At 39.8% G+C, this 27,231-nt stretch overlaps 1 protein-coding gene across 2 annotated transcripts in view; it reads left to right on the top strand.

Annotated features, from left to right (window-relative positions):
- Positions 1–27,231, top strand: part of Thsd7b (thrombospondin type 1 domain containing 7B) — an 866,887-nt gene that overhangs the window by 305,783 nt on the left and 533,873 nt on the right. For both annotated transcript variants that reach the window (XM_040738481.1, XM_040738480.1), the window contains exon 4: positions 10,968–11,216. In XM_040738481.1, the coding sequence (XP_040594415.1) occupies positions 10,968–11,216 (249 nt within the window). The remainder of the gene's footprint in view (positions 1–10,967; positions 11,217–27,231) is intronic.

Raw genomic sequence — 27,231 nt, 5'->3', positions numbered from 1 at the left:
ATTTGCTTTCTTTCTGTCATGTGCCTGCCTTCAAGCCTGCTCCCCTGTGCTGATCTCTGGGAGGCTACTGGGACAGTGGTGTTGCATTTCATCTGTTTTGACCATGGCACCTACTAGCTCTTGTGCCTATAGCAGAGAGGAAGCATTGTCTCCATTTCCATAATGCAGCTCCTGTAGGGCTTTTCTGGAAGTCACTTTGTTGGTTGAGGAAACAGCTTTAATGAATGCCCTTTGCTGACCATCTCATCGACCACCATGTCCTTCAATAAACACCCCCAGCGATTTTCCTTTCACATTTAATATTTGCAGTGGTGAGCAGGGCATGATTCTCTGTGCTGTCCTCTTCACCATCATTGATTGGCCTCTTGTATTAAATCTTTTAAAATGATCTGTGTGTTTTTGTTTCATGTGTATGAGTGTTTTATCTGCATGTGTGTAACTTCCTCATGTGTATTCAGTCCTCACAGAGGCCAGAAGAGGATACCAGGTATGTAGGACTGGAGTCCAACAGATGGCTGGAGCTGGGAGCTAAATCTGGGTTCTCTGCACAAGTAGCAAAGGTTCCTAACCACTAAGCCATCACCACTCACTTGATCTTTTGATTTTCATGGTCTCATTGCACCTCCTAATTTTTTCTTTCACTTTGACTAGAATCTCTTTCTAATTCATTAATTACCTTTAAAATTAACTGTTGGTCACACATCTTATCAGTTCTTCTTTCTCTATCAGTGGCTACTGGATTTTTGCAGTACCTTTACTCATGAAACGGGAATGTCTATCCAGTTTTGTCTTGTTTTACCTTTTAGTGCCAGAATAGAAGTACATATATGTTAAGAAATAGGATTTTATTAGAGCAATGATCCATAGTTTTTGTTTTAGTAGAGAAAACTCAGATGAAATAATTTGACATTTATTCTGATGCAGAAGAACACTTGGTATGGGCATACTTTTAAGACCCATGATCATTTGGACTGTGTTAAATATATTTTAATCCTCAGGTCATTTTAGTTGAATAAATACAGCATGATATCTCCAGAGAGCGACACTGAAAGATGATACACTTTAAGACTATAGTAAAAACCATCACCTGAAAATCTCAGATAAGATTGCTTACTTGATTGTATTCTATGTATGTCACTAAACTGGAGTTAGCAATATATTTCCCCTTCCTGTTCCCACCAAGCATAAACAAATGTCAACTGCATTCACAAATTCTTTTTAACACTTTGTTCTTAGAAACTAACAGAGGTCATATTATTTCCCCTTGCCTTAGTGAAAATGAGAGTGGAAGATAGTTTTTATTCTCCACTACATATTTATTTTCATATTTTCCCCTCCTCATCCACATTGCCATTATTTTATTTTTAATGTATTGAACATTAACATGGTTTTAGAGAATGTTTTACAGCTGATATGAATATTAGTCCTCTTTCTCTTGGGTAGACCATTCTGCAAATGTCAGTTAACCCTAGCTCACATAAAGAACTGTTTCTGGGCTGCATTTTAGTTTGGAAGATGAGTGAGGTGTTGAAATCCCCCACTGCTATTGTTCAGGAATGGTGAGTTTTCATGCCTTTTAGCATTTGTTTTATGCAGTTAGGAGACACCAGTGAACTCATATCTACAGCTATTTTCTCTTCTTGACCAGTTGTTTCCTTTACTCTCTTTTTTGCCAGTGATTTCTATATGGTATATTTTCTTCACTTTTTTAAAACAACACAACTGGACAATGATATTTAAAGGTTTTTATCCCATACAATATATTTTAATCATTTTCCCCTCCCCTCTCTCCTCCTAAATCCTTCCCATCTCCCTATATACCCAATTTCATATTATTTATGGACATTGATTTTAATTTAGTAATGATAAATGCCATATGCATTTAAAGTTATCAGTGAGAATTTACTAGTTCCTCTGTTTGGTTCTGATTTGTTTATTATTATATCCTTTCTTCATGCCTGTTAGAATTGGGGATTTTCTGGTTTACCACATTGGGCAATATGGATTATTCCTAGCTGTTCTTTAGTTTATTCTGATCATGAACATTATTCTTTACTATATATAATGGTTGCTATTGTCTTTCTTTTTCCTCTATGTATAACGTTCCTTCATTTGTGTTTTGAAGTGCTGACTTAGATGTTCTGAAATGCTTTCATTTTACAATAGTCATTTCTTCATAAATATTAAAAGATAACTTTAGTCGGCATATAAATATTGATTGACAGTTATTTACTTTTAGGACTCGAGATATATCACTCTGTTGATTACTGAAGAGAGTTCCATTATTATTCTGATATTTCTGTCTTTTTCTGTACATTGACAATTTTCACTTATACCTTGTCATATTGCTCTTTTTGCTTTGCAAATCTTGGCAACCTTACTATGATATTACATGGACAGATTATTTCCTGTTCATACCTATTTGAGGTTCCATATGCCTTTTGTATTTGGATGTCCATTTCTTTCTCTAAGGTTAGACAGTTTTTGCTGCCATTTCTTTGAAAAAATTTGTTCCTTTACTCAATGCCTTGGCTCCTTCTCTTTCCCTGAGGAAGGTTTGTAGTAGCCTCTTGAACATATTTCAGAAAGGTTAGAAGTTTGGCAAATCTCATTAATTTTTTTGCATATAACTATTTCTTTTTATGTCACCATGTCATTTATCATGAAGTCCTTTCTTAGGAGCTGAGTTTTCTAGTCACAGTGTTTTTTTTTTTTCATTTTACTGATTAAGATTTATTTCCATTATTTCTGTTAATGTATATTTTTCTAGTGAATAACCTCCTGGGCCTGTATTGTTGTTACTATTGTAAGTATTTCTTCTGATGGATAACTTCCTAGAAAAGCAGTGAAAAGAAAGACCTATGCAATTCTTGTTAGATATTGTCAATTTTTCCTTCATGGCAATGTCACTGTCTCATGATTCTCAATTTAATTACTTGGACCCAGTACTCTGGGCCACTTAGGATAACATTCACAGGTAGTAATGATTAGTCTCTTCTAAGAGAGGGGCATTGTGATGTCACAGGGGAAGAGAAGGAGGAAGGAGGGAAGGAGGGAAGGAAGGAAGGAAGGAGAAAGGGAAGGAAGGGAAGATACAGACAGAGATAAAGAGAGAGAGGCAGAGACAGAGAGATATCATATTATGTCATATTCTGATTCCAGGACTGCAATGCCAGGATCCTATAAAGATGACCTTCTTTTCTTGTCTATGTTTTTTAGAGGAGCTGGTGCAAAGGGGAGGATTTCAGTTAAGACACAACAATGTCTTGGATTAAATAAAGGCTTTTTCCGTCTGGTATAACTTTAGAATATTATAAAATTGAGTCTATAACAAGAAAAGTTCTTACACGTTTTCACTAGGAAAAAACAGAAAGGTGAACCCAAATGAAGGTCTTTAATTTTGGTTTTAGTTATTATGTAATTTTCCTATTTAAGAAAAAAATCACTTATCTTCTGGGAATTCTGTTTCCTTCTCCATAAAAGGAAAGTAGTGACTAAACACTCAGACAATGGTTTTAGTCTCTCCTCAGTCACACACACCCTGCAATCTGTACCTACATATCACTCTTGGTATTCTATCTATGAAATTTGGAGAAGATAAAATCGCTTATATCCAGAGACTTGCACTACATTTTAAATCTCTGCTGAATCATGTTTTCTAGTGACAGAAAATGATCATAATACTAAACACATTCCAGTTTACTGTAACATTACACCAAGGATATTCCTTCTGGAGGATTTTAATGCTTCAGTATATCCATTCACTTACATCTGTATCTACAGAGAAATCTCCATTCTGTAGGAACAACCAAACAGCATATAAAACAGAATTCCATGCTGCTATTTCAGCTTTACACTGTGATTTTATGTTTATTATCTATTTTAAAAGTTTAGAACTGTATGTATCAAAATAAGAAAATAAGAGGAGTTTAATATTAGTGTTTGGTTAGAGCATTAGAGAGTAAAATGCTGTAGGTCCATTTTTTCTAAACACTGACTTTACTTAGGAGAATCAATTTTTAAAATGAGAAACACATCAGGTTAATTTGGTAAGAAAGGAAGTTATAGAGATTATTTGCAGTCTTTTAGAAAAGTCCTAAGCGTTTTTCTTGGTAGATTAAAGTCACTTTGAATTTTAGCAATCATCTTCCAGACAGTATTTAGCATGTTCTGTTCACTCGAATGTCTTTGTTTTCAAAATCCTACAGTGAGGATCCTACAGTGCGTAGGTGGGTAGTAATCGCCATTTATAGTGATGTTCTTAACTACCGAAAATTCACACAGACCTTGGTACATGAGGCTTTCTTTCAAGTTCTCAGCCTCGCCATCTTTTTGTGTATGTCCCCGTGTGCCTGACAGGTGGCAGAAACCAAAACCCACAAAACTAATAGCACATATCACATATGCTTGCCCGGGTCTGTCTTACTTTAATCCTACCTCGATTCTGGTTCAGTTCTCCACTCTCATTTTATTTCTTGGTATTATTTTCATCATGTGATCTTTCAAATATTCCCCAAGTTATAATCTGGTGGCTGTAGAAGTGCCCATTACCCTGCGTTTATGTCACCATTAGAGTACTCTACTGCTCTGTGGATAACAGTGTTTCTTAAATGAATGGAACAGTCATGCTTTGATATGGCCCATTGCTTTATCTGGAGTATCCAAAAATGCTCTCTTAGTTGCTATTTTATTTCTGAAAGACAAAAAGGCTTTTTAGCTATAAAGTTACTTTGGTGGTATTAAATTCTATAAACCAATATTGTGTAATTTAGAACAAAATGAAAATAGAAATAGATATAAGTTCTCAGTTAGGGACTTGCCTCATACATTTTTAATTACTCTAATCCATACTTTTTATCATGTGTGAAGTAGATTTAACTCTCTAGGAATATGTTGATTTATAGAGTAGATCATTTTGTGGCTGTTACAAGGCCTTGAGTCATATAACTTATCAGATGTCCCATTAAACATAGTAAAATGAATAGAACACATCTTTTATATTGTGGACCCTGAGTTAAATAGTAGTAAATGGATAAAGATGTAAACTCTCAAGGTAAAATGGAGATTTTTCCTTCACTTGGAGTATACACAGAGTGATTCAATTAATACACACACTGCATTAAACTTACATCTGTGTGGTGGTCACTTTTTCACATCTCCCATGCCCATAGGAAAGTCTTTTACTAAGATGTAACCAAAGACAGAATCAGAGAAGCATGTTTAAGCTAATGACCTGAGTCACCCTGAGGTGTCATGCTCACTCCTGTTCTGGTTTGAAGATGAACTTGGAAGCCTCTGATGCATTTAGGATAGTGAATCTTTCAGACAGGGACAGTCTGAGCACTGAGATTAGAAGGGCAGCAAATCACCATAAAGAAAACAACAAAATAAATAAAGAAACTGAGGTGGAGGGAGAAGTGTATCAATGAGCTTTTTACCATCAGTTGAATTGGAAGTCATATGCACCAGAGACTAAACATAGTTTAAAACCTTAACATAAGGCAACACATTCTGTGTCCTTTTGGGGGTTCTCAGGGAAATCACATATTTTACCTTACCAAAGTTTCTGTATTCCTTGACTTGTGGCACTGGGTTAACACAAACTTTGCTCCTCAAATCTCATTTGACCATGGCCCGCTGTCCCCTTCGCACTTGGACATCATCAGCCTAATAGGACCCTTTCATTAACTATATGTGGAGTGTCCCTTTGGCCATGTAGCCTTACATGTTCATAGACTCCAAGAAGTAAGGTGTGGGGACCAAGAGACCTTTTCTTCATCCTGCCACAGTACACTAGCCATATGGGTCAGGTCACAGATTGGGAAGTCTGTGTTTCAGTAACTCCTTGGTAATATGGAAAACACTAACACCGGGGCAGATGAGAAAGGGGAAATGTGGGCACCTCTTGTCTGAATGTGTAAGTATTTGTTGAAGCAAAACACAGCTCTCATCTCAGAGAGAGGTCCTGGTTTACTCTAGAGCCAAATATGAGAGAACACAGACTGGGAATATGAATTCAGCTTATCCCAAGCACCATGCTGTCATTAGGAAGTGGTCACATGAGATTTTAGTTGCAGAACAAAGGACAGACATCTTACAGATTTTAGAAGCTATTTGGTAGCATTCTTAGCTTTTAGATAGGTGGAAAATAGTGGTTTCCTAAGTACACATTGCATAGATTTTTGTCTGTTTAGTCTTTTTAGTAGTTTTTGTTTTTACATCCCAAAGTTTCTCATCCCTCTTCCCACCCTTACCCCCATCCACTTCTTCTCTACTGTTTGTCTTCAGATAAAGTCACAAAGGCAGGCCTCCCATGGATATGAACCAGCCATAGTATATCAAGTTTCAGTGACATTAGGCATCTCCTCTTCTATTAAAGCAGGGTGAGGCAATCCAGTAGGAGGAATAGTTTCCAAAGGCAGGCAACAGAGTCAGATACAGCCCCTGCTCTCACTGCTAAGAGTCTCACAGGAAAACAAAGTTACACAACTGTAATAAATGTGTAGAGATCAGATAACAATTTAAATAGATACATTGTACAGTTATATATATATATATATATATATATATATATATATATATATATATATAAGACATAGTGGTAGGACTCATCTCTGGTCTGCAACATCTTAACTTGCCACAATCCCTAAGTTCACTCACTTGGCCTCATAGAATCTTTAACACAGGTACAGCATGACTTTCTTTTGCGTCTTTCCCCAAGCCCCTGGGAAGTTTAGCTCACATCTCTCCATCCCAGTTCTAAAATATCTATTAAGTACAAACATACACAAATGTTTGATTCATCATCTTGTGGACACAGGCTGGAAATGGAAGGTGACCAAATGGCCCCAACAGAGAATGATTGCTAAACAAAGCCTACATATTAGAATGATATTCAGCAATAAAATTTAACTGGACTATTTCTGTATTATCATCATGGATAGACCTAGAAATCACAACATTAATGAGGAAATATTTCAAGAATAGCATATGTGTGTATATACATATAAACAATATTTAAACAAAAACTTAAAATCGATGACACTGCTATATATTATTTATGAGCACATAAATATTTAACTAATGTATAAGATGTAACCTGAAAGAGTACAATTCAGTCTGAAAATGATAGTTACATTTAAAGAACAAAAATGCAAGTAGACTTGCTGTGGATATAGGAATTTTACAGATATTTGCGGGTTTGTGTTTATTTAAGGGAATATGGATGAACTGGGAAAGGAGAGGATCTTATTATCTCCCATGTTTTAAATATTTAGTGCTGTTTTCAAGCAGTCCTATGTATGGGGATAATGACCTGGAGCACCTCAGTAATGACTTTTATTTTATAGTAGTCTCTGTTCATTATGTTCTTATATTTCCAAGAGAGGTAAAAACTAGAGTAGTTTTTAGGTTTCAAAGACTCCCTTTACAGCTGAGTACTTGTGAGGTAATTTACAGATGACAGCATGATCCATAAATGTCAAGCAGGCATAATTATCACAGCATCTCCAGTTTGAAAGACAAATCCACAGCTTATGCCTGTTTCATTAAAAAGGCACACCGCCTTCCATGAACGGATCGATTCCCATTTTGGTGTGGGCAGTAGTGTTCATTGTGTGCTGCTGTTTATAGGTGATTCCACTCACATGAAAGGTCACCACAAATCTGGGGGAGGGGAGTGAGCAGATCATACTGTATTGTTCTGCAGAGGGTTGAAATCTTGATGCAGAATTCAAGACTAGATATTTATGATGCACCAGACAGGGCACTCAGTGTTCTATAGTTACAAGGGATTCACAGGTCAAATTGAAAGAGGGCAGATATGGTGTTTTTACCTATTATTAGATATTATTTTTAATTTAAGCTTGGGCTATAGGTTTGTAAAAGCAACATCTAAATAAACCAACACACATTCAAGGAGGTATATACCCTTTATTAAGATATAAAGAAGGCAAGAGTTTAGAGTTCTTTACATAACTCTCCAAGCTTAATGCAACCCTGAAATTCCAAGTTCCTTGACTCAGTGAGGGCAGCTGGTCTACACTGGGACTATAAGCATTGCTTGTTCCACTGATGCTTTATTGGCTAAGACGCTTCCAAGGCCCTAGAACTGTCTTTATGAATGGAGAGGAAAATCATTTTGGGGAAGGGGTGAGTCAGGGTTTCTCTGTAGCTTTGGAGCCTGTCCTGGAACTTGCTCTGTAGATCAGGCTGGCCTCAAAATCACAGAGATCCACCTGCCTTTGCCTCCTGCGTGCTGGGATTAAAGCTGTGCACCACCACCATCGAGCTAGGGAAAACTATTTTCTAAACACACACACACAAGTTTCAGAAGCTGGGCATCCAAGGCCATGGCAATGACAGGGTTTCTTTATCTTCAAAGATTCCCTCTATAGTTCACATGTGTCCAGCCTTTGCCTGTGTCGTCTTCCTAGGTGCTCCTCTCTCTCTCTCTCTCTCTCTCTCTCTCTCTCTCTCTCTCTCTCTCTCTCTCTCTCTCTCTCTCTCTCTCTCTCTCTCTCGTGTGTGTGTGTGTGTGTGTGTGTGTGTGTGTGTGTGTGTGTGTGTGTGTAATCTCTTCACAAGGATGCTGCCTATGTTGGATTTGGGCCCATCCTAATGTCTTGTTTTAAATTGGTTACCTCTTTCAAAGACTGATATAAAACTTCATTCTGACATCCCAGGGCTTATCGTTTAGTACATAACAATTTCTGGACTCAACTCCTAGAATGTTTTGTCGATCGATCAGCAGTGTTCTATTGTGTCATACTGAAGAATGACAGCCCTTCCCCATCACTGCCTTTAACACAGCCTACTGAGAGTGGCAGTATGTTCTCTGTTAGGAGAACCAGAGGTTCTTTCTCATGCACTTCATCACAGATCCAGAGCACATGACATTGAATTAATGAATTATGAGATGCACATCCCTTTGCATTTTCTAAGAACTAACACATTCTAAACAGAGTTTAAGAAACTAAACAGTGGATCACAATTTTATCCTATATTATCTAGGAATGTGACATTAACTCTTAGTGCCTTAACAAAAACATTTGAATATGGAAATCTTACTCTAACCTGCTCACTGGTATGAGCAGCCATGAACATGTTTTCTCCTGCTTTGTTCAAGTGGTAGATCTCCTATTCACATAACACTCCAAGTTAAAAACCTCTCACAACATTATGCCCAGAGATGGAAGAATGACCACAAAAATCACTGTACAGCTCAGTACTCAGCCAAACCATGTTGTTAACTTTAGGAGCTGGTATGCAAACATTGATACTCTCACATTTCTAAGAAAAGTATCTTTTGCCTCTCAAACTCTTGGGTGCTTTGGACTGACCAGGGTGAGTACTAATAACAAGGAATTGGACAAAATAAAGGAATGCCAGTGAATATGTAGAATAGTATCCTCCTGAGTCTGATCTTCCTCTACTCAGAATTATTTAATCGAGATTAAATTGATGTCCCATAGCCCATAACATGAATCTTTCCAAACCTCCTATTTTGAAAAGATTTATTTTCAAAATAAATCTTTTTTATTTTGAGTATATTCATGTGAATGCAGGTGGCTATGGGGGCCAGAAGAGGGTGTTAGATCTCCTATAGCTGGAGTTACAGACAGTCATTACTTAGGTGCCTATCTTAGTTAGAGATTTTTATTGCTGTGAAACAGCACCATGACCATGCAACTCGTACAAAGAAAAGAGTTAACTGGGGTGGTTTACTCACCGTTTCAGAGGTTCAGTCCATTCTCATAATGATGGGGAGAGGGGAGAATGGCAATGTGCAGGTAGACATGGTGCTAGCTACATCTTTATCAGAAGGCAGCAGGAAGTTGACTGACTCACTGGGCATTATCCTGAGCTTAGGAAACTTCAAAACCCTCCTCTACAGTGACAAATTTCCTTCAGCAAGGCCATACCTCTTAAAAGTGCCATTTCCTGTGAGATTTTGGAGGCCAGTTACATTCAAACTACCACAGTGCCTGACACAGACACTGGGAACTAAGCTCAGGTTCAGGCTCTGAAAGGGACTGCTGAGCCATCTCTCACTTTTCAGATCCACTTTTCAAGAATGCTCTACTTCCTGTTTCTCTACTTTCCTTCTTGACCTTTAACACTTCAGCAAAACCCAATGGGGTTTAACTCTTGCCCAGTGGTACAGAGAAAGCTTTAGCAACCAGGCTTGTATGATTGGGGGTGGGGGTTGATTGACAGCATTTGCCAATTTCTGTAGTATAAATACTCCCATTGTGGTCATTTTAAAAAAGTTATTTGAACAAAGTCAAGTGCTTTGACAATTTAGCATTTGAGCTCAACCTACTACAGGCTCACATCCAAAGAGGGTAGTTTCATCTCAAGGCTTCAAGTATACAATTTCCCTGAACAGAGCAGTGCTCCTCCTGGATGTGCAGAGCTTCCATCCGCCCATCAAAATCTAAGAACTGATGGCCTTCCCAGATGGCTTATGTTGATATGTGTGAAGTAGAGTGAAACCTTTAAGATGGGTCCTTACCTAGAATTCCTAGTCTCAAAACATCCTCATGCCTCGGCCTTCTGAGTAGATAGATGGAGCCACAGGCATGTACCCACTATTTGCAATAAGTTTATATTATAATAAGTATATGTAATATACTTTTATTGTTCTATCCTGATACCTGTTCCTTTAAAAAATAATTTCTATTATAATGTCAAATTAGGGCAAGTAAGATGTTGCAGCAGGTTTAAATACTGCTGTCAAGTCTGACCCACATGTTGGAGAGAGTAAAGTGAACCAACATGAAAAAGTTGTCTACTGACCTGCACATGTGTGCCTTGGCATGGTACACACACACACACACACACACACACACACACACACACAAAGCTCAAACTAGATTTTAAACACTTTTTATCATAGTAACAATTTCATAATGTTGGCATCCATTTACTCTGCATTTTAATTATCTTTTCTATTGTTCTTTCAGCCTTTGCATGCAAGATTCCTTCCCATTGACTGTGCAGCCCTGTGTGATGCCAAAGGACTGTGAGACTTCAGAGTGGTCCCCGTGGAGCCCCTGCTCCAAGACCTGCCGTTCTGGGAGTCTATCACCCGGAGTCAGGAGCAGGAGCCGGAACGTAAAGCACATTGCTATTGGTGGTGGCCAGGAATGCCCAGAACTTCTTGAGAAAGAGACCTGCATTGCTGAAGGGGAACTTCTGCAGCCATGTCCCCGGTATTTCACTTTTGAATATTTTTAATAGCTATAACTCCTTTGAAGTGATGATAGAAAACTTTGCATCAATAAACATGGCTACGACTTGGTTCTACTGAATCTTCCTCAGTACTGGACTCTTTTTTATGTAATAATTTTTTATTAACATTTTTACACATATTAGTCTCAGTTCCTTCTTCCTCCCTTTCTCTCCCGGCCCCCCATTCCTCCCAACCCCCACCCCACTCCATCTCCACTCTGCTCCCCAGGGAGGGTAAGACCTTCCATAAGGGATTTTCAGAGTCTGTCATATAATCCTGGGCAGGGTTTAGGTCCTACCCCATGTGTCCAGGCTGAGAGAGCATACTTCCATGTGGGACTCCTTTTTTTTTTTTTTTTTTGGTTTTTATGAGACAGAGTTTCTCTGTATTGTTTTGGAGGCTGTTGGTCCATCCTGGCCTCGAACTCACTGAGATCTGCCTGCCTCTGCCTCCCAAGTGCTGGGATTAAAGGCGTGTGCCACCACTGCCTGGCAGTACCGGACTCCTTTAATTGGCAATGCCGTACAGGCCTTCTGTGAAAGATCTTACCATTCAAACTCTGTTTCTACAGTATTGGCATTCCATGATTTCCAAAAGTGCTGTGTTTTTCTCATCTTTGTTGATATTTACTTCTTTTGGTGCTTCATACACAGTAAATGACAAAGGTGTTAGTTTCCTTTACCTGGTGTGACACTTGTAACTGTTTGTCACTAGCCCCGAGTCCTTCAAAACTCACAACATGCTCATTGCTCAAATGAGACCATCAGTAGTCAGAGAGCTAAAATAGTTCCATGATTATGCATCTTGAATGATTTGCAGCACCCAAGTTCTGATTCTCTTTTTCCCCCTGTAACTTTCCCAGTCTGTTCCACAAATTCTTTTTCCAGATTCCCTGGGGAACCAGAGGATATTGGAAAGTGGCTCACTATTCTTTATAAGTTGGATTTTAACATTTTGATATTAATTTCTTTTTGGTCTGGCTATATTGCACTTGGTAAAGGCCTCTAGGATATCTTTCTTTAGGTTGTGGGTTTGTGGTAGACTCCAAGCTCATATGACAGAAATCCTCTGAGGCTGGTTATCTATTAGGAAGTCTATAGGAACTGAGAGATGTTCTGAACTCCCTATTAGATGACATTTTCTAGAGATTCTTGTAGCCTGGGAGACATGAGGATGAGATTCCTCTTCCCAGAAAAAGTATTAAAGAAGACAAAAATGATTTCTTGTATGAATCCATTATTGGGTAACAAACCCAACTGGTGCTCTTGTTTTCTGAACCTGGCTGTCTATAAAACCCACAGGAAAGTACAAGGTCCCCTTAGGGTTAGTGTTGCAGTGGCTGTGTGCTGTTTGGAGTTTCCCTAACTCTGGATAATTTTACATTATGGAATTCAAAGGTATGTCTCTGTGTAAGAATTCTAGTCTACTCCTCACTTAACTCCTTCATCGGTCAGCATACACTATGTTATTTATATATTTATTAGTTTACTAAAATAACTCTTGATATTCTTTTTAATTATTATTTTAAAAAGTGTGTGTGTGTGTGTGTGTGTGTAGGTCAGGATTTATTCACATGAGGAGTGTCATTGCCTATGGAGGCCAGAAGAGGACATTGGTTCCTTTGGAAATGGAACTAAGGGTGGTTGTGAGCTATGTGATGTAAGTTCTGGGAACTGGACTCAGGTCCTCTGCAGGAGCAGTAAACTCTCAATGACTGACCCATCTCTGCAGCTCCAGACTGCTTAGATGCTTGCCACCCCTGACTTCAGTAGCACAACAGGATGCTTTACATATTAACTCTGTCATATAGAACCCATCTCGTGTTGTTTATTTTACAGCCACCTTTCAAATACTAATTTCAAATAACTGAGAGGGTTACAGATGATATAACTAGGATCTCTTTCTATTTCAAGGATGGATATGCTTGTAATCAGGTTTTATGTCCATTGTGGTTTCTGAAAAAAAGCTACATATCTTCTCTAGGACAACCCTCTTAGTGCTGGAATTATTAATTATATCACTTGCATTATACGTCTCATACACTGGAGACTGGATGTAAAAATCCCAGGCCCAATGCTTAGGACATAAAGTCAGGACAGAAGGGATGTCATTGCTATTGTGTTTTGAGGTATAAGTTTGGTCCTTGCAAAATCCTTTCTTTCCTTGCGCAGCAGAGCATAGTAGTCACTCAGTGAATAAAATTATTTTTTCTGTGTATTTGGAAATCATCCACATGGATGTGTAGTTCAGATTTTTAAGGGCATGCTTGTAGGAATAGAATATTGATTTATCAGCATATACTATTGTGTGACAGTAATATAATAGATGAACTGAATATGAAGGCTACATAGAAGAAATTTATCATCTAGTGGGACTCTCTGGATATTCACTCAGGCTCTTCCCATTATGTCATTCTGAGAGCCATGATGTTTATCCTGGTGACAGACACCCAGTTGAGATATGTGTACCAGAACACATATAACACTTGGTGCCATTTTTTAGAAACAAAATAAGTTGGGACTGTGATAATTTTGCACCCAAAGTGAAGTCCTATAATGATCTTCATCTAATTGATATTTAATGTCTGGAAATAGCAGATTATTCTGATGACAAGCTGCACCTCTCATTCTGCTGTTTGAACACATGGATGAGTTTGGCATTTATTTAAAATCAAAATCAAACCCTTTCAAATGAACCTGCTGCAAAAAGCTTCTTGGAGAAATCACTGAAGTACCAACCAGTGTTGCCTGCAGAGAACAATGTGTTAACTAGTGTTTCTGATTATGGGCAGGAAAATAAATGAGTAAAAACCAAGAAATCAGCATCAGCCACCCTTCTTATTTATCTGGGTTTTGAGCTGCGGCTTCTACCACAGGGAAGATATACCACACAGCATAAAGGCTGCGGATCTGCTTTTGTTTCTCATTTGACATTGGTGATTAAAATTCATTGTGAGCAATGGAAATGAAAACAAAACTCTATTAAGAAATACAAATGCCCATATCTCCATCCCTGAATTCATGAGTGTCCACATACATCAAACAATTTTATTCACCCCATTTCTCCATAGCAGGAAAATGCATGGGTCTGTGAGTCTTCACATTGTTTTGATTAAACCCTCACATTGTGATTTGGCTTTGCTCCCTTTCTGTCTTTTCTTTTGAAAACATGTTTAATCATTAAATAAACAAACAAACACAGAGTTCTTGTTCTGTGCTGAGCACGGGGTTACATGCTATGGGGGCTTCAGAGAACACAATAGGCACATGCCCTTCCTTTCATGAAGACAGACTTTAGTAACAAAGGAAAAACAAACAATAAAATTTATGTTTGGTGCCTGAGTTGTTAAAAAAATACTAATATCAGGTAAAGACAGAAACTTCTGGAATGCTGTGGTAGCCTTGGTTAGAACTGCTAACAGAATTAAATAGTGCTAGCAGAGAAATTTTATTTGAATGAGGGCTATTTGGGTTGGGCATGCTATTTAAAGAATGTGAATAATACACCACTTGGGAAATTAGGGGACAAACACTCCAAGAAAACATGCGATGGAGAAGAGATTTACCTGCAAACAGGTATTTTCCCCCATGGCAGTGTTGAGGATGCTGCACCAGCTGGGCACTCCACTGCAGCTGTGAACACCCAGTCAGTCCTTAGCACTAGTGTGTGAAAGAAGTGTAAATCAGAGGCTCACGCCTGAGGACGAGGACATGTTGGAAATTGCACAACTTAATCTGAAATGAGATAAGGTCAAGTCATGCTGTGTTTATAAGGACATTTTAGAGCAGAGTGTCAGCATTGTGCACACTTAAGCTCATTTCAGGGGTGTGCTTTTGACACAGACTCAAGATCAGCCCAAGAAACTCCCTTCTCCAACTTCACACAACCTCTAAGTAATCGCGTGCTCTTCTCCCCAGCTCCAGAGCAACACTCAACATACTTATTGTGGGTGATAAGCATGGAAGAGAAATGTGTCTCCTTTTCATCTGGGATCTTGAGTTCCTTGGGGGTGTTCCTCTACCATTGAGTGTTGGTTTCTGTTCTCAGACACTTAAAGATATGCAATACATAAAAAACACCTAGGACCATGGCAGGTGTTAGCAAGAGACCACTGGAACTATGCTGTGCTGAGCCAGCCCAGCCCCTCACTGGCCCTGGGATAGCTGTTCCTGCCCCTGACTGAATACTGCAGCAGGAGATCTGGGTCTACCCCTCAGGGGAGAATTCACCCCCCACACACATACTAGAGAAAGATGGTTCCACCCTTCACAATAGGCATGCACCTCACCTAGGAAGCACACTAGAGCTAACCTTGTAGTTAGGGGCACAGGTGAGCCAATCCTGATGACATGAGAGCAGGAGAGCCAACCCTGTTTCTCCTCTTCTGCCATGTGGTGGCATGGGTGAGGAAAAAATGTCACCATCCCCTCCACACACACCCATTACCACCTGCTGCAGGTGAGAAAGCCATCCCTGTGCCTACAAGAGTGAGAGAACCAGCACTGACCTACTTCAGCTACCGCACACAGGAAGCAGGCTCTGCACCCTGCCTGCACAGCATACTAAAGCTGACCCTGTGGTTGGCGTTGCAGGTAAGCCAGCCCTGCAAGTTCACCCCACTGCCCCCTACAGCAATTGGGAGAGAGTGCCCTGCACCTTGCCTGGGCAAAACAGTAGAGCTGGCCCTGGCAATATGAGTGAGGTGGACTCCGATCTGAGGACCTGAGAACAGGAGAACTGGCCCAGCTCCTAGCTGTAGGCTGCATTGGGTGAGCTAGCCTAGGCAGTGCTGGAGAGCTCATCTGGGTAGTGGCCATGAGGGAAAGCTAGGCAGCTGACCAATCCAACTACAACCCAGGCCCAGAACCAGGGCTGTGAGTTGGCCCACTCCAACATCTATGGGATCTATGAACTGTTGGAGCATGTGAAGAGAACAAACCTACAGGCCAACAACAGGGTATCCAAGAAGAGCCCCAGTAAGAGCCTATTATTGGTGGCATAACAGAAACCAAAGACCTTGAACCAGAACAATAACTCATGATAATAATAAACAGTTGCAAGTAACGATGAACAAACTGAAGGGTAAACTGTGTGTTTCAATGAGCCATGAGCATGCTGCAGCTTCCATGACAAGATTCTTTTGTTTGTTTTTGTGTTTGTTTTTATTTTTGTTTTGTTTGGCTTTTGGTTTTTTAATTTTGTTTTGGCTTGGAGGAGGGTGACAAGGACAGAGGCTAGAATCCAGGGGACAGGGAGATAAGTGGGATTGGGATGCATTATGTGAAAATCCACAAAGAATCAATAAAAGTAAAACAAACAAACCAAAACGCCTAGGAGCTTGGTTGCTTCCTGTGTCCCAGTTAACATCCAAAGTATTAGATCCACACGTGCAAGCTCCTGAGAACTGTGCAAGATGAGGCAGCCTTGTTTACTTCAGTCTTAATAAAGCAAAGGGCAAGGGCCTGTTGTACACTAAACTCCTCAGGTCAAAGAAAGCAACATGCCCATATTCTAAAGCAGCTATGAAGAGAACCCCATTCTAGCAGAAGAACTTGTAATAATCACACAAGAATGTTGATAGAGTCACTTGCAGACATATTTGTTAGAAATGACACCTCCTGCCAGCAACTTTTATCACCTGTGAGTGAGAGACAAGTTTTCATATGAAAATGGCTGTCCAACCCTCTTATAAGATCATTTAAAGTTTGAAATTGAGTAGCAGGCAGCAATATTAGATGGTGACAGTGACCAATGCAAAGTAAATCTCTTCAGAAAACTTCAAGGCAGAAGCTTCATGGCTAATGGTATCACATAGACTATGCAACATTAGCACAGAGAAAGGCCAATTTACTAAAAGTGTTTTCAATATTCTGGACTGGCACAGAATAGATGGGTTCTGTTAACCCTCCCTCCTTTCCTCATTGCTGGTATGTGTAAATTTATCCTTATTATGTTAGAAACCCTTGGCATAAAGTCTGTCTCTGCAAACTCATGACTGTTGGAGCCTTCCAGAATGCTAGGGTAAACGTAGGCAAAAACCTGGTCTGGCTGTGTTTTTTTTTTCCTTTGCCTATTACAAAATAAGGCAGTGCTTTTGGGGCAGTTTCCCTTCAAAATCTGTTTCAGTTTGTCATGAGGTTGATCAGTGGATAATTCAGAAAGGAATAAACAGGAAATGTTGGTTTATTCATCTTGTTACTCTTGTATAATACTCTTCCAAACAGAATAGTATCCACACATTGTCTATGAGTGTTTAGCAAGGATGTTCTCACACATGGGTAGGGCCTGCCTTCCACCCTCCCTTCCTATTTCCCTCCCTCCCTGCTTCCATCCAAGAGTGAGGCACCTAGAAGAGTGTTTGACTCGTATTCAATACTTGGTAAACACTGGATGAATGGCTGTCTGCTCATGTGCCAGCAAGATTGAGAACAATAATTTGCACACATACTTTATTGCACGCATACAGTTATTGGATAATGTGTGCGAAGTGATGAACAGCATTTTTGTAAAAAGCATCTAAAATTGGCTCAGTCAAGATGCTCATGTAGAAACTACCCCAGATGGGGTTGACTATAGAGAATTTTCATGGCCTCAGGCATTCTTTTCTGATAGCATGTCTGATTTTCCAGATTCTGATGGCTGTAAGTGTTACCCCAGACAGGGCTGGGAGTGAGATAACAGTTTGGATTTGGTCACAACCTGGCTTCTAACACACATCACCAATCACATCTATTAAATATCTCTCCAATGATTTCTCTCATTACACCCCACATCCCATATATACTACAAGCTCAATAAAGAGTTGTCAGATAGATTAATGGATTCCTTAAGGAGGCATTGTTTCAGTTGTTTAAATTAAACAGATTTCTATAGCAATTGAGAAGTAAAGGAGCCATAGCCTGGAACCTGGAACACTACAGAGAATCTGTTTCAGAAACGAAACAAGTTTTCTAAGAATTTGAAATTATTTCCTCGGGACATTGGCACCTTTTATATTGGATCTATCTATTACTGGTAAATGTGGTTTCATGAGTCCTTCTGGATGGAAGATTTGTTCCCCAGTTAGTGTAAGGAAGTTAACGTACTGTTAAGTGCTGTGCATAGCGATAGAAGTCTATTAATAATACATATGTGCAGTGGCTAGCAAAACCATCTGCTGAGGAGCAGAGAGTCTTGCACTTCAGAGTAGCTTTCCATAATCAATAGTCCAGTCCATCCAATAAAAAATTACTAGAGCATAAAATATATAAAGGCTTGACCAGTTCCCTTATGCTGATGGTCTGTTTAATCAAAATCAAACAAAAAAGACAAGTTAATTCTTTTCCAAGTGCATTTACAACTTTCAAAGGACAACAGACATCAAAAATTAGACACGCTGCAGAGCACTGATTGTTAATAAACGCACATATTTAATTTGAATACCTTTTGCTAGGGTTTCAATTCCAGGGGTGTTTGCAAATCTATATGTGTTCAATCAAAACATGACTGTTAACTAATGCAATTATTCTATCAATCTGTCATCATTAAATCACTTAACATTCTCTCCCATGTGCTTGGCTTCACGTCTCAGCTGTTCGAAAACAGAGAGAGGAAGCTCACACTGTAAGCAGCTGGAGACTTATGAAAGTGTCAAAACTTAGGTTCAGAAGGGCAAGGACTGCCATGGAGCTGGTGTCTTATGGCTGTTAGAATCACTTTATGACACATTTGTAGGATGGAAATCTTTAAAGAATTGTCACTGAACACTTCTTCATTTCTAATTTTGGCTATGCTCATTTAGGAGAGCTGTTTTCATAGCCCAAAGAATAAGAATTTTAAACTTCCCATTCCTTTGTCTCTAAATGTAGGGGATGGTTTTAGTTATAGAATTCCTTAAATTGGATGTTATTCTGAAAGCCAAGCTGCCGGAGTTATTTAATTCCAGGACTGCAAGTTGCCCGGTCCTAACCTACATTTTTGTCACTTGAATTTTCTATGAGAAATTTATTCCTACAGTTAAAAGACTGCTCTTTGAGTTAACATTGTTATCTTTTACAAGGCTTAAAATTTTGGTTATTTGAAATTTATACAATTCATTGTTTTCCATATTTTTAGGAAAACCTGTTTATTCAAATGTGTGACATACTGCTTCTTTTTTTGCTTTTTATTTATTTTATTATTTTAATTTTAAATAGCTTGTTTTACATGTCAATCCCAGTTCTCTCTCCCTCCCCTCCTCCCGCACCCTCCACTTCCCCCCCCCCCAGCCTTCCACCCTATCACCATTTCCTTCCACATAGGGGATTTCTAGAGTCTGTCATTTCACTCAGGGTAGGGTCCAGGCACTCCCCTAAGAGTCCAGGCTGAGAGAGCATCCCTCTTTGTGTTATGGACACATGATGTCTGTTTGTATGCCAGGGATAAACACTGATCCACTGCCCAGGGCCCCATAGGTTGCCCAGGCCTCCTCACTGACTCTCACACTCAGGAGGTCTGGATCAGTCCCATGCTGGCCTCCCAGCTGTCGGTCTGGGGTCCAAGAGCTCTCCCCCGTTCAGATCAGCTGTCTCTGCTGGTTTTGCCAGCCCATTCTTTGCCAATTTGCTCATTGCTCCTCTCTCTCTGTCACTGGGTTCCATGGGTTCAGTTCAGTGTTTAACTGTGGGTGTTTGCCTCTGCTTCCATCAGTCACTGGATGAAGGCTCCAGGATAGTTATGGATATCAAGTTCATTATCAGGAATGGGCATTCGAGGTGGTCTCTTCACTGTTGATTAGCTTGCCAGTTGGTGTCATCCCTTTAGATCACTAGAGGTCTCACTGGTACCAGATCTGTCTTCTAACCTATGATTCCCTCTTCCCCCTATTCTACCCCTCACTTAACCTTCCTGTTCCCCCATGACCGACTCTCTCTTCCTCTTCTCCCCCTCTCTTCTTCCCAGCTCCCCCTTCCCCCTCCCCTCACCCTGTTCCCAATCTGCTCAGAAGATCTTGCCTCATTTCTCTTCTCTGGGGTACCACGCATATCTCTCTTAGGTTCTTTCCTGTTTCCCAGACTCTCTGTCAGGGGAAATGCAGACTGGAACTATCCTGATCCATGTCTAAAATCCATATATGAGTGAGTACATACCATGTTTGTCTTTTTTTGACTAGGTTACCTCACTCATGATGGTTTCTTCCATTGCCATCCATTTACTTGCGAATTTCAAGATTCCATTGTTTTTTTTTTTTTTTCTGCTGAGTAGTACTCCATTGTGTAGATGTACCACATTTTCTCTATCCACAAATATTTGTAATAGTCAGAACCTGGAAGCAACCTAGATGCCCCTCAACTGAAGAGTGGTCTCCTGTACCAATTTGTTCAAAGGTACTTCCCACTTTCTCCTCTAAGAGATTCACTGCGGCTGGATTGATGTTGAGATCTTTGATCCATTTGGACTTAAGTTTTGTGCATGGTGATACACATAGATCTTTTTTTATATTTTATTTTCCAGTTTAAATTTAGATAAGAAACGAGGTTGCTTCACAAGTCAGTTCCAGGTCCCTCTCCCTTTCCCTCCCCTCCTCCCGTGCCCTCCCCCCAACACCCCCCCCCCGTTATCCCCTCATTCCCCCAGGGAGGGTGAGGCCCTCCATGGGGGTGTCCATAGTCTGTCATTTCATCCAGGGCAGGGCCTAGACCCTTCCCCAAGAGTTCAGGGTGAGAGTGCACCTCACATTGTTCTATGGGAGTCCAAAGTCCGTGTGTATACTCGGGATGGGTATTGATCTGCTGCCCAAGGCTCAATAGATTCCCTAGGCCTCCTCACTGCCACCCAGATTCAGGGGGTCTTGATCAGTCCCATGCTGGATTCCCAGGCTGATGCCTGGGATTCAAGAGTTAACCTTTGTCTGGTCAGCTGTTTCTGGGGGTTAAACCAGCCCAGTCTTAATCCCTTTGATCATCAGTCCTCCCTCTCTGTTACTGGCTTTCTTGAGTTCAGCTCAGTACTTAACCAAGGGAGTCTGCCTCTTCTTCGATCAGCCACTAAATGAAGTTTCTGTTTCCCAGACTCTCTGGCCATAGGATTGTAGGCTGGCACTCCCCAGATCTATGTCTAAAATCCATATATGAGAGAGTACATGCCATGTTTCTCTTTTTGTGACTGGGTTACCTCACTCAGGATGGTTTCTTCTAGTGTCATCCATTTGTCTGCGAATCTCATGATTCCATTATTTTTTTCTGCTGAATAGTACTCCATTGTGTAGATGTACCACATTTTCTCTATCCACTCTTCGGGTGAGGGACATCTAGGTTGCTTCCAAGTTCTGGCTATTACAAATAGTACTGCTATGAACATAGTGGAACAGACATCTTTGTTGTATGAATGGGCATCTTTTGGATATATGCCTAAGAGTGGAGTTGCTGGGTCTTGTGGTAGGTTTATTCCCATTTTTCTGAGGAATCTCCATACTGATTTCCAAAGTGGCTGAACCAGTTGCCACTCCCACCAGCAATGGAGGAGTGTCCCCCTTTCGCCACATCCTCTCCAGCATAAATTGTCATTGGTGTTTTTGATTTTAGCCATTCTGATAGGAGTGAGATGGTATCTCAGAGTTGTTTTGATTTGCATTTCCCGGATGGCTAAGGATGTTGAGCACATTCTCAAGTGCCTCTCAGCCATTTTAGACTCCTCTATTGAAAACTCTCTATTTAGTTCTGCAGCCCACTTTTTAATAGGGTCCTTTGGTGTTTTGGAGACTTGCTTCTTGAGTTCTTTGTAAATTTTGGAGATCAACCCTCTGTCAGATGTGGGATTAGTGAATATTTTTTCCCATTCTGTGGGCTGCCTTTTTGTCTTGCTGACTGTGTCCTTTGCCTTACAGAAGCTTCTCAGTTTCAGTAGGTCCCATTTATTACTTGTTGATCTCACTGTCTGTGCTACTGGTGTTATGTTCAGGAAGCTGTCTCCTGTACCAATTCATTCAAGGGTACCACCCACTTTCTCTTCTAAGTGGTTCAGTGTGGCTGGATTTATGTTGAGGTCTTTGATCCATTTGGACTTAAGTTTTGTGCATGGCGATAAACATGGATCGATCCACATTCTTCTACATGCCAGTCTCCAATTATGCCAGCACCATTTGTTGAAGATGCTTTCTTTATTCCATTGTATATTTTTGGCTTCTTTGTCAAAGATCAGATGTTCATATGTGTGTGGGTTAATACCCGGGTTTTCAATTCGATTCCATTGGTCTACCTGTCTATTTTTGTGCCAATACCAAGCTGTTTTCAGGACTATAGCTCTGTAATAGAGCTTGAGGTCAGGGATGGTGATGCCTCCGGACGTTGCCTTGTTGAACAGGGTTGTTTTGGCTATCCTGGGTCTTTTGTTTTTCCATACAAAATTGATTATTGTTCTTTCAAGGTCTGTGAAGAATTGTGCTGGGATTTTAATGGGGATTGCATTGAATCTGTAGATTGCTTTTGGCAGGATTGCCATTTTTACTACCTATTTTACATTGATCCTACCTATCCAAGAGCATGGGAGATCTTTCCATTTTCTGAGGGCTTCTTTAATTTCTTTCTTTAAAGATTCAAAGTTCTTACGATACAAGTCTTTCACTTGTTTGGTTAGCGTTACCCCAAGGTATTTTATGTTGTTTGTGGCAATTGTAAAGGGTGATGTTTCTCTGATTTCTCTTTCAGCCCTTTTATCATCTGTATATAGTAGGGCTACTGATTTTCTTGAGTTGATCTTGTAGCCTGCCACTTTGCTGAAGGTGTTAATCAGCCGTAAGAGTTCCCTGATAGAGTTCTTTGGGTCATTGATGTAAACTATCATATCGTCTGCAAACAGTGAAAGTTTGACCTCTTCCTTCCCGATTTGTATCCCCTTGATCCCCCTTTGTTGTCGTATGGCAATAGCTAGAACTTCAAGTACCATGTTGAAAATGTATGGAGAGAGTGGACAGCCTTGTTTTGTTCCTGATTTTAGAGGAATTGCATTGAGTTTCTGTCCATTTAGTTTGATGTTGGCTGTTGGTTTACTGTATATAGCTTTTATTATGTTTAAGTATGTCCCTGTTATCCCAGATCTCTCCAAGACCTTTATCACGAAGGGGTGTTGGATTTTGTCAAAGGCTTTTTCAGCATCTAGTGAGATGATCATGTGATTTTTGTTTTTCAGCTTGTTTATATGGTGGATTACGTTGATGGATTTTCGTATGTTGAACCATCCCTGCATCCCTGGGGTGAAACCTACTTGATCGTGGTGAATGATTGTTTTGATGTGTTCTTGGATCCGATTTGCCAGTATTTTATTGAGTATTTTTGCATCAATGTTCATGAGGGATATTGGTCTGAAGTTCTTTTTCTTAGTTGTATCTTTGTGTGGCTTGGGGATCAAGGTTATTGAAGCCTCATAGAAAGAGTTTGGCAAAGACCCTTCTGCTTCTATTGTGTGGAACACTTTGAGAAGAATTGGTATAAGCTGTTCTTTGAATTTCTGGTAGAATTCTGCACTGAGGCTATCTGGACCTGGACTGTTTTTGGTTGGGAGACTTTTGATGACAGCTTCTATTTCCATAGGGGTTATAGATCTATTTAAATTGCTTATCTGTTCTTGATTTAGTTTTGGCAAATGATAGCTATCCAGGAAGTCATCCATTTCCTTTAAATTTTCGAATTTTGTGGAGTACAGGTTTTCAAAGTATGACCTAATGATTCTCTGGATTTCCTCAGAGTCTGTTGTTATGTCCCCCTTTTCATTTCTGATTTTGTTAATTTGTGTGTTCACTCTCTGCTGTTTGGTAAGTTTGGAAAAGGTTTGTCTATCTTGTTGATTTTCTCAAAGAACCAACTCTTCGTTGCATTGATTCTTTGTATTGTTTTCCTGGTTTCTACTTTATTGATTTCAGCCCTCAATTTGATTATTTCCTGGCGTCTACTCCTCCTGGGGGGAGTGTGCTTCTTTGTGTTCTAGAGCTTTCAGCTGTGATGTTAATTCTCTGGTATAACTGTTCTCCTGTGTCTTCATGTGAGCACTTAGTGCTATGAACTTCCCCCCGTAGCACTGCTTTCAAAGTGTCCCATAGGTTTGGGTATGTTGTGTCTTCATTCTCATTGAATTCGAGGAAGTCTTTAATTTCTTTTTTATTTCCTCTTTGACCCAGGGATGGTGCAGTTGAGCATTATTCAATTTCCATGAGTTTGTAGGTTTTCTGCAATTTGTGTTGTTGTTGAATTCTAATTTTAAAGCATGGTGGTCTGATAAGATGCATGGAGTTATTCCAATTTTTTTGTAGCTGCTGAGGTTTGATATGTTGCCAAGTATGTGGTCGATTTTTGAGAAGGTTCCATGTGGTGGTGAGAAGAAGGTATATTCTTTTTTATGTGGATGCAGTGTTCTATAGATATCTGTTAATCCCAGTTGGGTCATTACTTCTATTAGACCCTTTGCTTCTTTGTTGAGTTTCTGGCTGGTATTCCTGTCTAGTGGTGAGAGTGGTGTGTTGAAATCTCCCACTATAACTGTGTGGGGCTTTAGATGAGATTTAAGTTCTAATAATGTTTCTTTAACGAATGTGGATGCCTTTGTATTTGGGGCATAGATGTTCAGGATAGACACTTCATCTTGGTGGGTTTCACCTGTGATGAGTATGTAATGACCTCCTTCATCTCTTTTGTTGATTTTATTTTAAAGTCTAGTTTGTTAGATATTAGGATTACTACCCCTGCTTGTTTCTTGGGTCCATTTGATTGAAAAATTTTTCCCAAGTAATGTCTGTCTTTGAGGGTGAGGTGTGTTTCTTATATGCAGCAGAAGGAAGGGTTCTGTCTTCGAATCCATTCTGCTAGTCTGTGTCTTTTTATGGGTGAGTTAAGGCCATTAATATTGAGGGATATTAATGACCATTGATTGCTCATCCTTCTTCGATTTGCGATGGTTGTTGTTGGTGCAATTATCTGTGGAATTTCACCCCTTTGTTCTTTTGGCTGTTGGTAGAGAGGGATTCTCTAATGCTTATGTTTTTCTGGTTGTAGGTAGCTTCCTTGGGTTGGAGTTTTCCTTCCAAAATTTTCTGTAGGGCTGGGTTAGTGGACACATATTGCTTGAATCTAGTTTTGTCATGGAATATCTTGTTTTCTCCGTCTATAGTGATTGAGAGCTTTGCCAGGAATAGTAGTCTGGGCTGGCATCCATGGTCTCTTAGTGTAGATAGAATATCTAGATATGGATCTTTCTGTTGTCTTTTACATGCCAGCATCCAGTTACTCCAGCACCATTTGTTGAAGATGCTTTCTTTTTTCCAGTGTATAGTTTTAGCTTCTTTGTCAAAGATCATATGTTCAAAGGTGTGTTGCTTGATATCAGGGTCTTCGATTTGAGTCCATTGGTCTACCTGCCTCTTTTTGTGCCAATATCAAGCTGTTTTCAGGACTATAGCTCTATATTACAGCTTGAAGTCAGGGATGGTGATGTCTCCAGAAGTTCCTTTATTGTACAGTGTTACCTTGGCTATCCTGGGTCTTTTGTTTTTCCATATAAAGTTGAGGATTGTCCTTTTGAGGTCAGTGAAAAATTGTCCTGGTATTTTTATAAGGATTGCATTGAATCTGTAGATTGCTTTTGGTAAGATTGCCTTTTTTACTACGTTGATCCTACCTATCCAAGAGCATCGGAGATCTTTACATTTTCTACTATCTTCTTTAATTTCTTTCTTTAAAGACTCAAAGTTCTTGTTATACAGGTTTTTCACCTGTTTGGTTAGAGTTACCCCAAAATATTTTATGATGCTTGTGACTATTTTAAAGGGTGATGTTTCTCTGATTTCTTTCTCATCTCCTTTATTATCTATATATAGCAGGGCTACTGATTTTTTAGTTAATTTTGTATCCTGCCACTTTGCTGAAGGTGTTTATCAGCTGTAGTAATTTCCTGGTAGAATTCTTTGGGTTGCTTATGTAGAGTATCATATCGTCTGCAAATAGTGATTGATCATAGCCATCCATCTTGCCTCCCTCCAACTCCACCTAGTTAGTACTCCCACCCTTCCTCGGCTTCCCAGCTTCATGTTCTCCTTTTATTGTTAAGGTTATATTTTTATTTAATTATATATATGTGTGCACGTATGTGTGGGTGCATATGTTCACTTCATATAGGTGCTCACAGAGGTCAAAAAAAGGAATCGAATCTCTTGCAGCCATAGTTACAGGTGCTTGTGAGCTGCCTGATATGGATGTGGGAGATTCAACTTGGACCTTCTGCAAAAGCAGAAAGTGCTCTTAACCACTGAACTGTCTGTCTCTCCAGCCCCATAACATTGTCATTGTTATTATTATTAAACTGTTATTTAGGCTGTGTATAGCACTTGAAATGATAGCATCTCAAATATTAACATTTATATCCAGTGCAGATATACTGATTTGAACACCAATGGGTAATAGGCTTCAGGTATGAGTTCATGGGTTCAGAAGATAGATTCTAGAATGTAAACAGACAGGAAAGGCCTGAATTGCTCTGTTAAAATGCATGATTGTATCTCCCTGGTATCTGGAATTTTAACATCCATCTGGAATCTCTCCTCTGAGTATTCAGTGCCAAGGAATTATCCTGTTGGGCATGGAAGTAATGTAGCAATCATTCATTACACTTCCTTTTCTTTTCCATCCTGCATCTAATCTATTAGGAAGTTGTTTCCACCTTCAAAGTGCATCTTGAATGCAATTGCATCTCTCCACACTCATTAGGACTTCTGCAGTTTAGCTACGCCGAACTTACAAAGATTTCTCCCTCATATCTCCTTTCTCCACTTATCTGTATTCTCCATTCCCCTCCTGCTTTAGTCTTTTAACACTTAAATTACTTCATCTTGTTGCAAGCCCCCCCTCCAAACTTCCCTTAATTTCCCAGTGCCTTTGGGAAATCGTTGCCCCTATACTAGCCTGCAAGGCTCTCTATATAGCCTGCTTTGCAGTCTCTGCCCTGAGACACTAAGGCTAAGAACATCTCTCCCACCACAGTGGCCTCTGTGTGTT

The sequence above is a fragment of the Mesocricetus auratus genome, unplaced genomic scaffold (genome assembly GCF_017639785.1).
Source record: "Mesocricetus auratus isolate SY011 unplaced genomic scaffold, BCM_Maur_2.0 Super-Scaffold_100676, whole genome shotgun sequence".
Taxonomy (NCBI): domain Eukaryota; kingdom Metazoa; phylum Chordata; class Mammalia; order Rodentia; family Cricetidae; genus Mesocricetus; species Mesocricetus auratus.
The sequence above is the reverse complement of the archived record's forward strand: the minus strand, read 5'-3'. Positions and strand labels throughout refer to the sequence as shown.